Consider the following 14,834-nt stretch of genomic DNA (forward strand, 5'->3'; position numbering starts at 1 on the left):
AAAAAAATTTTATAAGAATAAGGGATTTCTCTACTCTATCCGTCTATGACCAATCACTTTACATATAGTCTGTTTGTACAATAAACCCCAATATTATTTAAATTGAAGAGCGAGCAAGGAGAAATAGTGTAAAAAAACCCAGCACAACACACCCAGAAACCTAGGCTCATCATTATCACAAGGCTACGGGTGCCCTTTATGTACCAAGAAAATTTTCCCACAGGGCCCCAGAAATGGTATTTTCATGACATGTTACAAGTTGTGGCCTGTTTGGGAGCTCAGGATGTTGACCAACAAAGAAACCCGGCCTATGTGCTGCGAAACCCACCTTATCTCCTTCTTCTACTTCACAGAGTTTCTCTTCGGTTGCAGGATTAAAGACAGGAAATTTCTTGCCACTCACTGAATTATGCCACTCATTGTTTATGAAAATCTATAGAGAGGAAAAGAAAGGAGCATTTAAATATGCAGCAACTTTCAGAAGTTCTTTTACAGACTTACAGCATTTCAATAGGCCTAAGTGAGGCCAATGTTAAAACCTTACCTCCTTCACCTACCTCACCTGCCCCACCCTACAAGGCATTTGGGGCCGTTCAAGACATTTATACACACGGACACACAGGCGTGTGCATGCGTGTGTACACACACTTATTAAAACAAAGCAATACTTTGAAATTACACTGAGGTATGAGGTCGTTTGAACCCTAGAAAATACAGACCAGAGAAAAAAATCTACAAATAGTGCTTCTATCTGAGTTTGAGGTAAGGGCAGAGGCTTTGGTGGCTTTAATTTCGATTAATCATCTCAATTTTTCACTTCAGATTCTGAAGTTTCTCATGTTGGGCTGCTGGAGATTTGGTATCATAAGTGACTATTTTCTGATCCTTTATTTTACTGTTTTAAAGGTAGGTTTTAAAAGAAGTTTGCGTAGAAAAAAAAATTGGTGAGTGAAATGTTTTCATTGACTTTTTCAAGGCATAAGGGTTGTATTCTTTTAAAGAGATTATCTAATCATTTATTTGCCCTCAGATAAAATCAGGCACTAGATTTCTTAGTGATATCTAAGAGACTTGCATCTAAATAGACAGAGGGGTCTAGAAAACATGGGATTTTGTTCTGTGTATGAAAGAATAGTAATATTTTAAAATGTTAGTATGTCATTTAAAAAGTATGAGTTTCAACCTTTGCTTCATTATGGAGCCTAATAGGGCCTTGATGTGTCATTTTACAGAGTAATAAAAATATTTTGCAAAGCTTAATTAAGAAGTCCTCCTTTTGTGGTAAATAAAGTTATGTTTTGTTTCTGGAAAAAGCTAGAATTTCTTGTCCCTTCTCTCATTTCATTATTTCTTGTTTATTCCCCTTTTTCTTATTTAGTTTTGAAACATAAAAGTCACCAAAAGCATGCTATTGAACATTATGTATTACAACCTTCCATTAGAGTTATTATTACAACGTGAATTATTGTATCTAATTGTGAATCACAGAATCACTGTGATACATGCAGTTTTAAATGAAGGGTGACATATGCACTATATTTTTAACATATATCTTAATTCAGACACCGCCCCTTACTTGATATTTAAAGATAAGTTATTAACAGTGCAACCCAGAGGAAGAAAGTATTGAAACACTGCCCCCCTCCCCCAAACCGAGGTTTAAATTTGTTGCTATACTAAATACAAATCAGTTGGCTATTAAAAATTCCCCAGTGGTAGCTATCAAGATTATACATTTTTAGTTTAGTTACTCATATTGTATATATTTCAAATAACCTGTGAATTTACACTAACTTAGCTATTCTATGTAGTCATGTCTATACCATAGCTTAATATTCTGTCAAATTAATAAAATGTATATTATCATGTATCCCTAAATGCTTAAGTACAATTAATTCTATATTCTGTAATTGACAAGATTACTTAGACAGCCTGATCTCAAAACTGTTTCCCTGGTCTCCTAAACTTCCATCGTAAAACTTGTCACTTTTTTGAAAAGTCATTTTTAAATGTCTCCCCTCTCTCCTAGGCTGTAAGCTTTGTAAGATAAGGTCAAGAACTATGTTGGTCTGGTTTTCTGGTTTATCCACACAGTCCAATACAATCTCAGCCTTCAGGTGATTTTTTTTTTTTTTTTTTAATTTTAACGTTTATTTATTTTTGAGACCGAGAGAGACAGAGCATGAACAGGGGAGGGGCAGAGAGAGAGGGAGACACAGAATCTGAAACAGGCTCCAGGCTCTGAGCCGTCAGCACAGAGCCCGACGCGGGGCTCGAACTCACGGACCGTGAGATCATGACCTGAGCCGAAGCCGGATGCTTAACCGACCGAGCCACCCAGGCGCCCCTTCCTTCAGGTGATTTTTAAGGTCCATCAAAGATTCTTGAATAAATAACTTAAAATTGAATCAAAAGACCAACAATCCAGTAGCTACACACATGGGTAAGACCAATAATATTCTGCACATGAGCACACTATGATATTTGTGATTTGTTGGAAAAAAAAAAAAAAACAAAGGGAAGGATGATCTTTCTTATCTGCCTATTCACACCAACACAATTATTTGTAGGTCAAAACAGCATCAGCCCAGGTGTTTAGAGGAGCTCGAAAAACTGTAGTGCTAGCCTGGAATTGACAGGGAAAAAATGTGCATGAATAAATAAAGAGGGAAGGGGGTGCATAGCAGTTCTGATGAGGAGACTAGAGGTTCAAGGACACAACCATGGAGGTGTGGGAAAGGGTAATGGCACGCAGCTAATGTCCTTCATGAAAAACATGATGTCATCTGAGTTCACCTTGAAGAAAGATAAATTCAATACTGACTTGCCCTGGGGCACCTGGGTGGCTCAATCAGTTAAGCCTCTGACTTTGGCTCAGGTCATGATCTCCCGGTTTGTGAGCTTGAGCCCCCCGTGAGTTCAAGCCCTGCATCTGGTTCTCTGTTGTCAGGGCAGAGCCCCCCTGGGATCCTCTGTCCCCTCTCCCTCTCTGCCCCTCCCCTGCTCACACACACGTGCTATCTATCTCTCAAATATAAATAAACATTTTTTAAAAGAATTAAAAAGCTACTGACTTGCCCAACGAGTGCATCAGCATTCTAGCCCTCATGAACACATTTTAGAGAATCTTGTAATTACTTTTAAAGAGTATTTTCCTTTATGCATCCCTAGTCCTTACTTTCTTGTATTTTTCTTCCCAAGGGATGGCTGGGAAACATCTTAAACAATGTGTCCCAAATTCGTTTCACTGTCATCCCTAGCTTTATGCTGCTTACACATTCTCTCTCTCTCTCTCTCTCCTTCTCTCTCTCTCTCTCACAGGCACACACACACACACACACACACACACACACACACACACTTTCCCTCTCCTGTTAATGGCACACACAATTCCTAGTTATCCTTTGGTATCACTTTGTCTTATACTCTCATAAAAAGATGGCTTGTTCTTCCTGCCCCCACCTCTGCCTCATTAAAATATAATCTCCCCCCCCCACCCTTATCATAATCTTCCTAAACCAACCCAATTCACATTTTGGCCACTCCTTGGGACACTTAGGTGGTTCTTCTAGGTTTTCCAGATATGCTTCTCCTAACCATAAATAGCCCCAATATGCTTTTCCAACTTTTTATTTTTTTCCTCATTTACCCTGTATTTTAGTTTCATCCTACTGTCGCAAACACCATGCCCTTCTGCTGCATGCTGTTCCTTTATTTATTCATGCTGTTCCTCAGGCTGAAGTTTCACTGTTTTCTTCTACTCATACTTCAAGCCTCACTGATTTATTTATGCTGTTTATTTATTTATTTACTCATGCTGTTCCTCAGGCTGGAGTTTCACTGTTTTCTTCTACTCATACTTCAAGTCTCACTTAAAGTATCATCGCCTCGTGATGATTTCCCTAGTTGGTCCAATTGGACTTAACATTCTTTTCCCCTCTTTCCTCAACTAGCCTTTCATATCCTGCTATTAAATTACTTATGTTCTTCCAAATAGTGAGTAAATACCTGAGGCCCCTGGAAGGTACCATGGGAAAGCATGAGAGAGTGAGCCCCTCCCTTCAAGGGCTTGTGATCAAAGAAGAGCACATATTCACATCAGGATCAGCCAGTAAAAAAATGGAAGGTTGTAGGGTAAAGACCAGAGCAGTGCTCTAGTCAGTAAATTGCAGGGTGGAACTCACAAAAGGGTAGGAAATGGGCCAGAAGAATGCATCCCTGAAGGATAGGATCGGATTGGTGGAAAGAAGGGGAACAAGAGCAAAGGAAGGAACCAGCCTCTGGACACGTGTAACACACGGGACACAGGCAGAGAATTTGTGGAAACAAGTCATAGATAAATTTCGATGATGAAAAGGACGCCAGATTGTAGTGAATCTTGATCTGGTCTGTAGAGTGAGAAGGTTGGACTCTGTTCTGGATGTAATAAGGGCATGACAGGATCAAATGGGTGTTTTAGGAATGCTGATGTGAATGTACCCAACATGGATTTGAAGCAGAGCAGCCAGAGTCCCAGGAGATTAGCTGGGAGACAATTTTTAACATTCCAGGCGTGTGTCCATAAGGCTGGAGAGTATACTGAGATAGCAATACAGTCTTAGGATTACGAGATATATGCGTTCTCCCCCAAACAGGGGCCTTTCGGCAAACAAACAGAGCCCAGCATACATAATGAGATGACCAAGGTGGCTGTAAAGGCCAGGTATCCTCCCTTCCTTTTCTTCTCCTCAGCCGTGGAGAAGTGTTTGGGCAAGAACTACCTTAATGACCTTTTTCTTTCTGCTTTAATTTTGTGGGTTTTACATTTGACATCTGCCTTCCAGCTAACTGTGTGACCAAATGTTTGTGAATAATCATCTTTTCTGTTGTATAAGATGGTTATGTGAAGCCGTGTAGCCTAACGGATGTTTGGTATAATAATCATGAAACCTATTTCAGGCCCGTGGAAATGATCTATTATGGTGACAACCTCATTTTCCATTTGCTGTTTGCCTTCAGCAAGTTTTGGGGGGAAAGGGATCATCGTATAAAAGAAAAAAAATCTTGGGTCCTATTTAACTGTTGTATTAACTACATGCTAATTATGAGTTTGGGACGCAGGATACTTGTGAATAATATATGTAACTAGACCTCAGCTTAAAGTTCACAATATTGATTGGGAATTAGAGACTCCTATGCATGCTGTTAGACATCAAGTGCTTCTCATTTGGGGAAACAATCAATGGGAATGTGGAGGAAACTTAAAAATTGATTTTTACTTTTTAAATTTTAGATATGTCAGCCTTTAAGGGATGCCTCATGACCTTTGATTTTAAAAAGAAGTGGCCGTTTCCTGAATGCAGTTTAGTGCCCAAGAATACATCATAATTTTGAGAGAAAAAAAAGGGTTTTCCAGGGTAAAAATTATGTCTTAATGTGTTTGGCATAAAGTTACAATTCTAAATAAATAAGCCCTTTCCTCAAAATATTTCTGGCTTAGATCAAGCCGAATTTGACTAATAGGCAAAATAAAACCTATTAGCCTTTCCTGTTGATAGAACATTTTGGAACCTGTTGGCTTAAAGGGGAGAGAGGCCCTGACTCCCTCCAATAGATATCCAAGGTGCCCTAAGGTCACATCACCTCTTTGGGGCTACAGCAGTGGCTTTAGATCCTCTAAGGGAAGCCAGCGCTTTCTCAGTGGCAGAGGGATGTTAATAGCTCACATTTTCAATGCACAGAGAATTTCTTTTGCGATACACCAAGGGTGAGGGAGGGTAACGGAATTCCCCATCTTATGTCCCCTGTGTGCATTTCCAAAACTGAGAACCTGGGTCACAGCATGTGGAGTGATGGGTAAATGTACAGGAAGCGGTATATGCTGTAAATGTGCAAACTCTTCTCAGCATTAGGCACCTACAAAAGTACCAAAGACTTTGGAGGGGGAGGGGGGATATTAAGATGGGGCATGAATAATAGGAGAGGCTGAACAAAAGTCAGGCGGAGGTGTTAAACATTTAAAAGAATCAAAGCTACATCTCTGGCAACTACTTTCACCCCAAACCCTGAGGCAGCAAAGCAAAATGTTGAGACTGAAAGTAAAAAAAGAAAAAAGAAAAAGAAAAAAAAATCTAAAAGGAAATTAAGGAGGAAATAACAGAAGGGAGGAAAATATTTAACTGTAGTCAGAGGAATGAAAACAATGGGAGTGACCAAAACAATTGTAGGAGAAAGAAAATTTTCCTTTCGTTTCTGCTTTATATTAGAGTCTGACTTCAGTAACACGAATGTATACTCTTTTACTCTTGTTTGAAAAAGCCCTTCAGCTTTTTCAACTCAGGGAAGGAAAAGATGAGAAGCCATGTCTGTTTCGAACCACAACTTCCCTATGTCCCACAGGTGACAAAAGTACTCATCAATGACCTCTGCACATCACGCATACACCGTATCAAAGAGGTAAGATGCAGAAGCACCAGAAAGTTCGTACTTTTTTTCTCTGTATATTTCACGATATTAAGGTTCAACAATACAATTGCTTGCATGGGAGCCTTCTCCCTTCCAAAGAGAGTGCCAGATACAGAGCGCAGTTCAGTTATGTGTTGTTTGCCTTGTTTCAATTTCGTAGTAAGGATCAGGAGAGCAGTGGAAATAGTCCCGTGATAGGACCTGGATGGAGGGGGAAGTTGGTAGTTGTTCAGGCAAAGTTTTGACATCTGTGATATTTGTGCAGATAGATTCCCAGGAAACAAATTTTCGTTAACGATTCCAGCATTACAATACAGTCATCAGGTAGAGATATTACAGCGTGTGATCAGAAAACCAAATATTAGCAACAATTTACATCCCTTGCAAACAGTGTCTGTGGGGGGGAGATTTTGATACACAGACGTGCTCACAATATATCGGTTTATGGCATCAGGGTTCACACAAATATCTGCTCCTCTGATATTTTAGCAGTGGCTCGAGTTATCAAGCAACCATTGCCCGTGTTCTTTTGAACATGGCTCTATGTTGCTACTTAAACCTGGTAAGTGGGTGAGGAATTTGGCCATAATTATAGCAGCATCATGAAAACCCAAACTGCCACCATCAGCAACACCACCACAAGCCAGGTGACTGCTGCTTTGAGAGAAACGTATCACCATTTTACCAATGCCTGTCTTCCCATGAGGTTTCAGGTATGCGTCTGTATTACATCAGCCCACAGATTACTCATGCCACATCGGAGGCACGACCTTAACTTTGGGTCCCTCTGCAAAGGAGCTTTTTCCCATAATCCCTAAGAGTCTTCTCACACAGCCCTCTCATTCTGGCAAGAAGGTACTGACAAATCCAGTAGGTGAAGTCCAGTTTAAAGAAATCACGTGAGGGGCGCCTGGGTGGCGCAGTCGGTTAAGCGTCCGACTTCAGCCAGGTCACGATCTCGCGGTCTGTGAGTTCGAGCCCCGCGTCAGGCTCTGGGCTGATGGCTCGGAGCCTGGAGCCTGTTTCCGATTCTGTGTCTCCCTCTCTCTCTGCCCCTCCCCCGTTCATGCTCTGTCTCTCTCTGTCCCAAAAATAAATAAAAAACGTTGAAAAAAAAATTAAAAAAAAAAAAAAAAAAAAAAAGAAATCACGTGAACACTTGAAGTAGCAAGACTCCTCGTGAAATTGGGCTCAAACCATCCCTTAGAGCATCCGTTATTCACTTTAGGATTGCTGCCGATTAGGTTTCTTGAAGCAGGCAGGTGCCAGAGAATGAAATGATTTGCCAAGACAGTAGTCCTCAGAGATGAGCTAAAACATTGCATTTGTACTGAATGGTTACCTCCCGGGAGCAAAATCAATGTTGGTTCCACCATGGGCTCGTGGCCACCACCTGGCTCCCGTTGGACTCAGGCACTTTCTGAAGGGGGAAGGTCAGTGATTCTGAGCTGGCTGCATGTAATTTTCTGAGAGAAAGAGAAAGTCAGGTCCCTAAGCAACTAGGTGATGGTCATTACAGGTAAAATTATGAGGTTGACCCAAAACTATTAGGCCATTACTGTTGGTCAAGTGGCCACACTTTGAGTGGCATCAGCAAAACGTGGAAGTCTGTTAGACATGCAGAATCTGAAGGGCGTCTGGGGGGCTCGGTTGGTTAAGCATCTGACCTTGGCTCAGGTCACCATCTCACAGTTTGTGAGTTTGAGTCCCGCGTCGGGCTCCATTTTGATAGTGTGGAGCCTGGAGCCTGCTTCGGATTCTGTGTCTGCCTCTGTCTCAGACCCTCCCCCACTCGTGCTCTGTCTCTCTTTTTCTCAAAAATAAATTAAAAAAAAAAAAAGAAATGCAGAATCTCAGACCTCACCGCAGAATCAGAAGTTACATTTCAGCAAGAATCCTCCCTGAATCACCTGCATAGTCAAATTCGAGAAGCGCTACCCTAGAGCGCCTTCTCTCTTGTTGGTCCACCTGTCTGGGGATCTAGTGCCCAAATCATACCTCTTCTTTCATCATCCAAATGTCCACTCTCTCAATCAGAGTGAGGAAGGCACAATACAAATGAAGCAATGGGTCTGAAAGCTCTTGTTAGAGACCATCCAGGAGGATGCGAGTAGGACCGCGGCTAGTGTGTAGGGGGAAATGGTATAGTGTGGAAAAGTATCAGATCTGAAATGAGAAGCTTCGAAATCCAGTTCACTCCATCCATGCCTCCTGAGGGCCATGTGACCTTGAGCAAATCACTGAAGATGTCTGCACTCCGGTTCCCTCAGCTTTAAAATGGGACACTAGTAACATGTTCTAACTCCCTCCCACGGGTTACTTAGGAGCCTCAAATGAGAGCAGTAGATGTAAGCATTTTTAAACTATGGCAGGCGTTGCAAGAATTCATTCCATGTCCATCAGGAATAGAATCCCTAGAGAATTGCAGGAGTCCTCTTGGGAAGGAGAGGGTTAAAGAGAGCCTGGACCAAGCAGCTAATAAGTGCCGGGCGTTTTTCACAAATTCCCTCACTTAATTCTCACGGCCACTTTCCAAGGTAGTTATTATTATTCCCAATTTTCAGACAGGGTAACTGAAACTCAAGGAGATTAGAAGCCTGGCCAAGGTCATAGCATGAAATAAGTAGAAGAGCTGGAAATCGAAGCCTCGTTTATCTTGTTAAGCCACCGTCCCTTGCAGCCACCCAGCGATTTGTTCGACTGCTTGCGAGCCAAAAGCAAACAGAATATTGCCTCAATCAGAAGGGAGTTAGCAACATTTCCCAAGTGAAAGCAAGGTCTCCGCACAGTCAGCTTTGCCTTGAACTTGAGTCCCGTTCTGTTTGAAGCAGCCCTCCGTGGTCTCCCTCCTACAAAATCCGTCAGGCGGTCTGGCCACAGCCTCCTCCTCCAGCCTCACCTGCTCTATTCTCTGCCTCCCTTTACTACAGCCCTGTTAGCTTTTTGATAGATCTTTGAACACAGCAGGCTCTTCCCTGTAAAGGACTTTGCACCTGCCCTCACCTCCGGTTCCTTGTTCTCCCCCCAACCCCCTACCCCCACCCCCACCCCCAGGTCTCCAAGGACACTTTATGCTCTGCATCAATCAGGCTCACCTTAAATGTCCCTTTCTTAAAGAGACCTTCCCGAACAGCTCATCAAAAGCAAGCTCTTCCCGTCAGTTGTCCTCTTTAGCATTTATCAAAATTTATGATGAAACTATTCACTGACTTGCTTGTTTTCTTCCCCACACCCTCCAAGAACATAAGCTCCCTAAGGCAAGAACCCTATTAGCCTCCTTATACATCCGACCAAGCACAGAGTGGTAATTCAGTGACTTGTTAAATAAACGGAAGGGAAAATGGGAGGAGGGAAGAGAATGGGGTAGCTGGAAATGCACGCAGCCTGAATTTGTTTGCTGTAAGAATTTAAAGAGGAGATACTGGCCCGTGGCCCCTAGTGTGCAGTGATTTATAACTCTTCTCTACCAAAAAAGTATCTTTAACTCCGATGTGTTATACGATGATACCAGAAATCTAGGAAGGTCATCTCTTACTCCAAACAAAAGTGATTCCATAGGAGTTGAAGACACATAGTTCCCATAGACATTGCACACCTATTTCTAAATCCTCTGCATCACAGCCTCTCCCAGCCCAAACCCCACCTTTTCAATCAAAGCGGAATGTCTGTTTGCTTCCAAGCTTCCCTATTGTTCTCCTTTTTTTTTTTTTTTCCTCAGTTGGCCGCCAACTTCCTCCTGTTGGCCTGGGAACAGCTGAGCAGCAGCTGGAAAGGCTCATGGTCAAGTCCCCTCCAGTAATCAGGAATGGACAAATGAGAGTCAGAATAAAGGACAGAATAATCCAGCAACCCCATGTTCCCAAGTAATGGTCTGGATCTTAGACAAGACACTTGGTGTGAGGGCTTGTCCCATTCAAAGTCTAGCTGTGTCACTTTCCAGCTGTATGTTTTTTTTTTTTAACGTTTATTTATTTTGTGAAAGAAAGAGAGAGAGAGAGAGAGAGAGAGAGAGAGAGAGAGAGAATGAGTGGGGGAGGGGCAGAGAAAGACAGAGAGAGAGAATCCCAAGCAGGCTTCTCTCTGTCAGCAGAGCCCGACATGAGGCTCCATCGCAGGACCATGAGATCATGACCCGAGTGAAAATCAAGAGTTGGACGCTTAACTGACCGACCCACCCAGGCGCCCCTCTAGCAGTATGATTTAAGGCAAGTTTCTTGGCCACTCTGGTCCTCAGTCTCCTCATCTAAAAAACAAGAAAAAGAACCTCCTCCTAGGGTTATCCTAAGAAGTAAACAGAATCAATGCAAATAACTCAGTCATTAGTACAGCGTAAACACAACGAATTTTAGCTACAACTATTTCCTGAGTGTAAGTGCCTGTGTCTGTAAGTGAATGAAATGTCATTAGCAGATGAACATCTTTTCTGCTATGAACATCTTATTGTTCAGTGAGTTAAGGTAAACATTTTGGGGTTTGAATCCCATCCGAGAAAGCTTATCTTCTCGAATTTTCTCTTTCTCTCTGTCTCTCTGTCTCTCTCTCCCTCTCTCTCTGTTTTTTAAGGTAAAACAACAATGTTGCAAAGTGAGAACGGAAAACAAAGTTACTGAATCCTGTAAGAGAAAAGTTTTGATCCCTGAAATAGTGGATAAACCCTGGGAACTTCGCACCAAGGTGATAGGTCTTGGAAAGGCTTGGAAAGGCTGAGGTCTTGGAAAGGCTGAGTAAAAGAAGATTCTGGAAAATTGGAAAGAATGCAGAAAAATAAATGGGACTGGGATAACCAATGTTAATCAATCACTTCCCATGTGCCAGGCACTATTTCAAACGCTTTATATGCTTTCAACTCACTTAATGCTTTTATCTCCCTTAGGAAATTGGGACCTTTATTATTACCATTTTACACAGAAGGAAACCGAGGCAGAGGGAGGCAATGTAGTTTGCCCAACAATCACATAAGTGTCGAAGAAGATCTTCATTTAAAGCCTCAGTAAAACGGATGAGCTGGTAGATATGGGATTCATTTACAATTGCAAAGGGGAAAAATCAGGTTAAGAATGGAATCCGAGTTTATGTGGATTCATAATGATGTTATTAAGGTTTTAAATTCTAAAAATGTTTGTATCTTTTTAAAACAACTTCTTAACGCTGACCTCTGTTTTACCCACCCCAACAACAATAAAAACATAATCAGACTGTAATAGAGAATAAGTCATAAAAGATATGCAACGCTGACTTCTTTGGTTTGGGTGAAAAGCAGTCTCAAACTTGAGAATGGGGAGCTGCAATCACTTTTTTGTTACTCAACCCTGCTCTTCTGTCCCTCCTCTCCACCTTGCCCCAGTGATCGAGATTATTTCTGGTGACAATAGAGAAAGACATTAACATAGTAAGAGACAGATAACAGAGTTTAAGGGCTGGCCATTGAAGGTAATTCCACACACACTGTAAAATGTCTCCTTCCATGGTTTGCAATCAGGCAACTTAGTGAATAACCATCATTTTTCCAACTCCTCTTGCAAGTACAAATTCAATACGGTTCTTCAGTGGGGCACAGTAAAAAGCGAATGCAAAGGCATTTGAAAAGCTCACCCATTTAGATTTAATTACATACATAACTGGTGTCCTCCCAAGTGTAAAAACGCTGTAACTAATAAATCAGACAATAAAATGCTATCTGAGCAGAACAGATTTATAGAGAAGATGTGTGAGCAATCAAAATTCACTCCCTTGCATTGGGTATTTCTACCCAGAAAAGTTCTTAAAAACAAGAACAAATGGCTGCTCTTTGAATTGTACCTTCTTTTGAACACTCAGGGCTCTCATTTTCCTTGGAGGGGTGTTCTCCTCTACCGGCTTTGAAGTGAACAGGAGATTCCAATCTTAAAAAACATCTCTCTGTGTTAAAGGATCGCCAGATCTGTGTTTGCATGCTAGATTTTTAAGGTCCATTTCATTTATCCACTACTGTTTTTTACATGCTCAGTTCACAGCTACTAAATGAAGCTTAATGCAGTAGAAAGAATATTTCACTTTAGAGCTTCCTCAAGGTACACATAACAAAGAAGATCGCAAACTTCTGCAAAGCAGTTTTTTTAATTTTTTTAAATGTTTATTTATTTTTGAGAGAGAGAGAGACAGAGCACGAGCAGGGGGAGGGGCAGAGAGAGATGGAGACACAGAATCCGAAGCAGGCTCCAGGCTCTGAGCTGCCAGCACAGAGCCTGATGTGGGGCTCGAACTCACAGACTGTGAGATCATGACCTGAGCTGAAGTTGGATGCCCAACCGACTGAGCCACCCAGGCGCTCCACCATTTTTTTAAAATGTGACATTCTGGAACTACGAAAATATCTTCCCAAGTATATCATAGGGGGAAAAAAAGACCTTGTAATAATAGTAGTAAGATAATTTTTAGTCATTGCCAATGATTTTGACATTTATGAAATGCATTTCTTAATGTGCCTGCTTTAGATGGGATGTTTTGTGAATGACCAATTTGGAGTAAGGAAGCTCGGAAGACTGAAGTCTTGTCATCTTTTGGGCACACCTTTCCCAAGTGCAAATTGTTGGAGGGTATGGACTCAGCCCCCTTTTCCATGTTTGCATTTGGAATAAAATTAAATTCAAAACATGTTTTCCTTTTGAATAAAACATCATAAAAATAACACCTCAATACATTTTCTAGCTGCTGATCACCATGTTAAAGGCACAATCTGATCTCGGCAGATACTTTTCCTAAGGAAAAGAATCAGTCAGCTGAGCAACTTCCTCATCTGTTGTGCTTATGAAAATGAAAATGTAACCGACCTTAGGATTTCAAAACCATCCCTGGTTACAAGTAAGGGAAGAAATCAATAATAGTGGGGCTTTTGCTTTATCATTAAGTTGTACTGCTCTTGATTTTTCATTGGCTAATTCAGAAAGCAAAATGGCTCTCCCTAAGTTGGAACGGTGCCTCTCTTCGCTTGCTGTCCGTAGTGTACCATAAAGCCAATTTAAGTGATTTTGTTCAGATTGGTTTGTTTGCCCGTTTTATCTGTTCGCTTGGGAGTTCTAGACTCTCACAGGAAAGCAGGCATATAACAGGGTGAAACAGGCAAAGTTCAGAGATACTTTTGAACAACTCAAACAGGATCCATTTCCTCGTTCTTCCTAGCTGTGGATTTTTAAGTCCAGGTCTGGCTCCTGCTCTGGTTTCTCTAAATATTTATCAGTTAACAATTATGCATCTGCTCCAATGGCAACAAACTTGGCCGAAGAAAGAAATAAGAATGCTTTCTTTCCCTAGATATGCTAAATAATGCCAGTCTATTTGGAGTTTTTGAAACAGGAGCTTTCCTCCAATTATCAGACGTGGGTCCTTTGATTTTGGCACTCATTAAACATATAGAAAAACCATTTACTTCAGCGTGCGGTTTCTCCTTTAAAAAAAAAAAAAGGATCATTTCCTAAAAAAAAGAAAAAGATCATTTCCTATTTGTTTGGCTCTTTCCAGTAAGTTTCTCTAGTAAGTATTGGCCTCTCTTATCATGCATGCTGGGTTACACTGAAGTTAATAGAACTGCTTAGTAAAGTCTACTGAACCCTGGTGCAAGAACCTTTCACACAGAAGAGAATTCCTTTCACTGAGAAATATTTTAAGAAATAAATTTAGGAAAAGTTGCCTGGTACGATCTAGAAGTCATTATTTGATCAAGATACCAAACCCAAACCTGCATTTTGCAAGCCTTTTATTTTTGTATTTGCAAAGGGCTCTTTACACAAGGTTTACTTACATTGACCTTTTATGCTTTCCACACATGTAGTTTTTAGCAACCTGAAGCAAAGCAGCAAATATAAATTGTACTAACCTTAGTATATTTATATGTCAAATTGGTGAGTGGGACAGGTAAGTCTGGCGTGCCTGAAGACGACATTTCTGGTTCGGCTGCTGGAACACAGGTGACAGGCTCAGCGATTTGGTTCTGATAGAGCCCTTGGCTTTATTTGTTCCTTTTTATCTGCACGGGCTAAGGTTTATTTGCATACTGGAATATGATTGGATGAACAAACTCGGAGCAAAAAGAAAACGACACTACTTATTTGTAACACCTAGGGCAGGAAGCCCTTGACTTTAAACTTAAATCCTTAAGAAACCAGTGCTCCAGCATTGAAACTACATCTGGAGACAGGGCACTATTTGCAGACGAATTAATTGACAAAGCCGAAACCTGTGATAAGGATATGCGGTGCAGCTGCTCTGGCCACTAAGGCCAGTTATTATTTTTTTGGCTTTTCGTGCTTTTTTATGCTACTGTGAAACTTTCCGTTCTCTGACAGACTTGGAATCAGAGAATTTGAGGATTGGAAAAGAGTCTCAGAGGGCACTTGTTCTCAGAAGAAGCTGGT

General features: G+C 41.3%; 1 protein-coding gene across 1 annotated transcript in view; it reads right to left on the minus strand.

Moving 5' to 3' along the window:
- ALDH1A1 (aldehyde dehydrogenase 1 family member A1) overlaps positions 1–14,428 on the minus strand; it is a 59,096-nt gene extending 44,668 nt beyond the window's left edge. The window contains exons 1-2 of the mRNA XM_060610060.3: positions 14,297–14,428; positions 329–433 (exon numbers count right to left, since the gene is read on the minus strand). Coding sequence (XP_060466043.1) covers positions 329–433; positions 14,297–14,362 — 171 coding nt within the window. The 5' untranslated portion in view covers positions 14,363–14,428. The remainder of the gene's footprint in view (positions 1–328; positions 434–14,296) is intronic.
- Between the last annotated feature and the right edge of the window lie 406 nt (positions 14,429–14,834).

This window comes from Panthera onca, chromosome D4 (genome assembly GCF_046562875.1).
Source record: "Panthera onca isolate mPanOnc1 chromosome D4, mPanOnc1 haplotype 2, whole genome shotgun sequence".
Lineage (NCBI taxonomy): Eukaryota > Metazoa > Chordata > Mammalia > Carnivora > Felidae > Panthera > Panthera onca.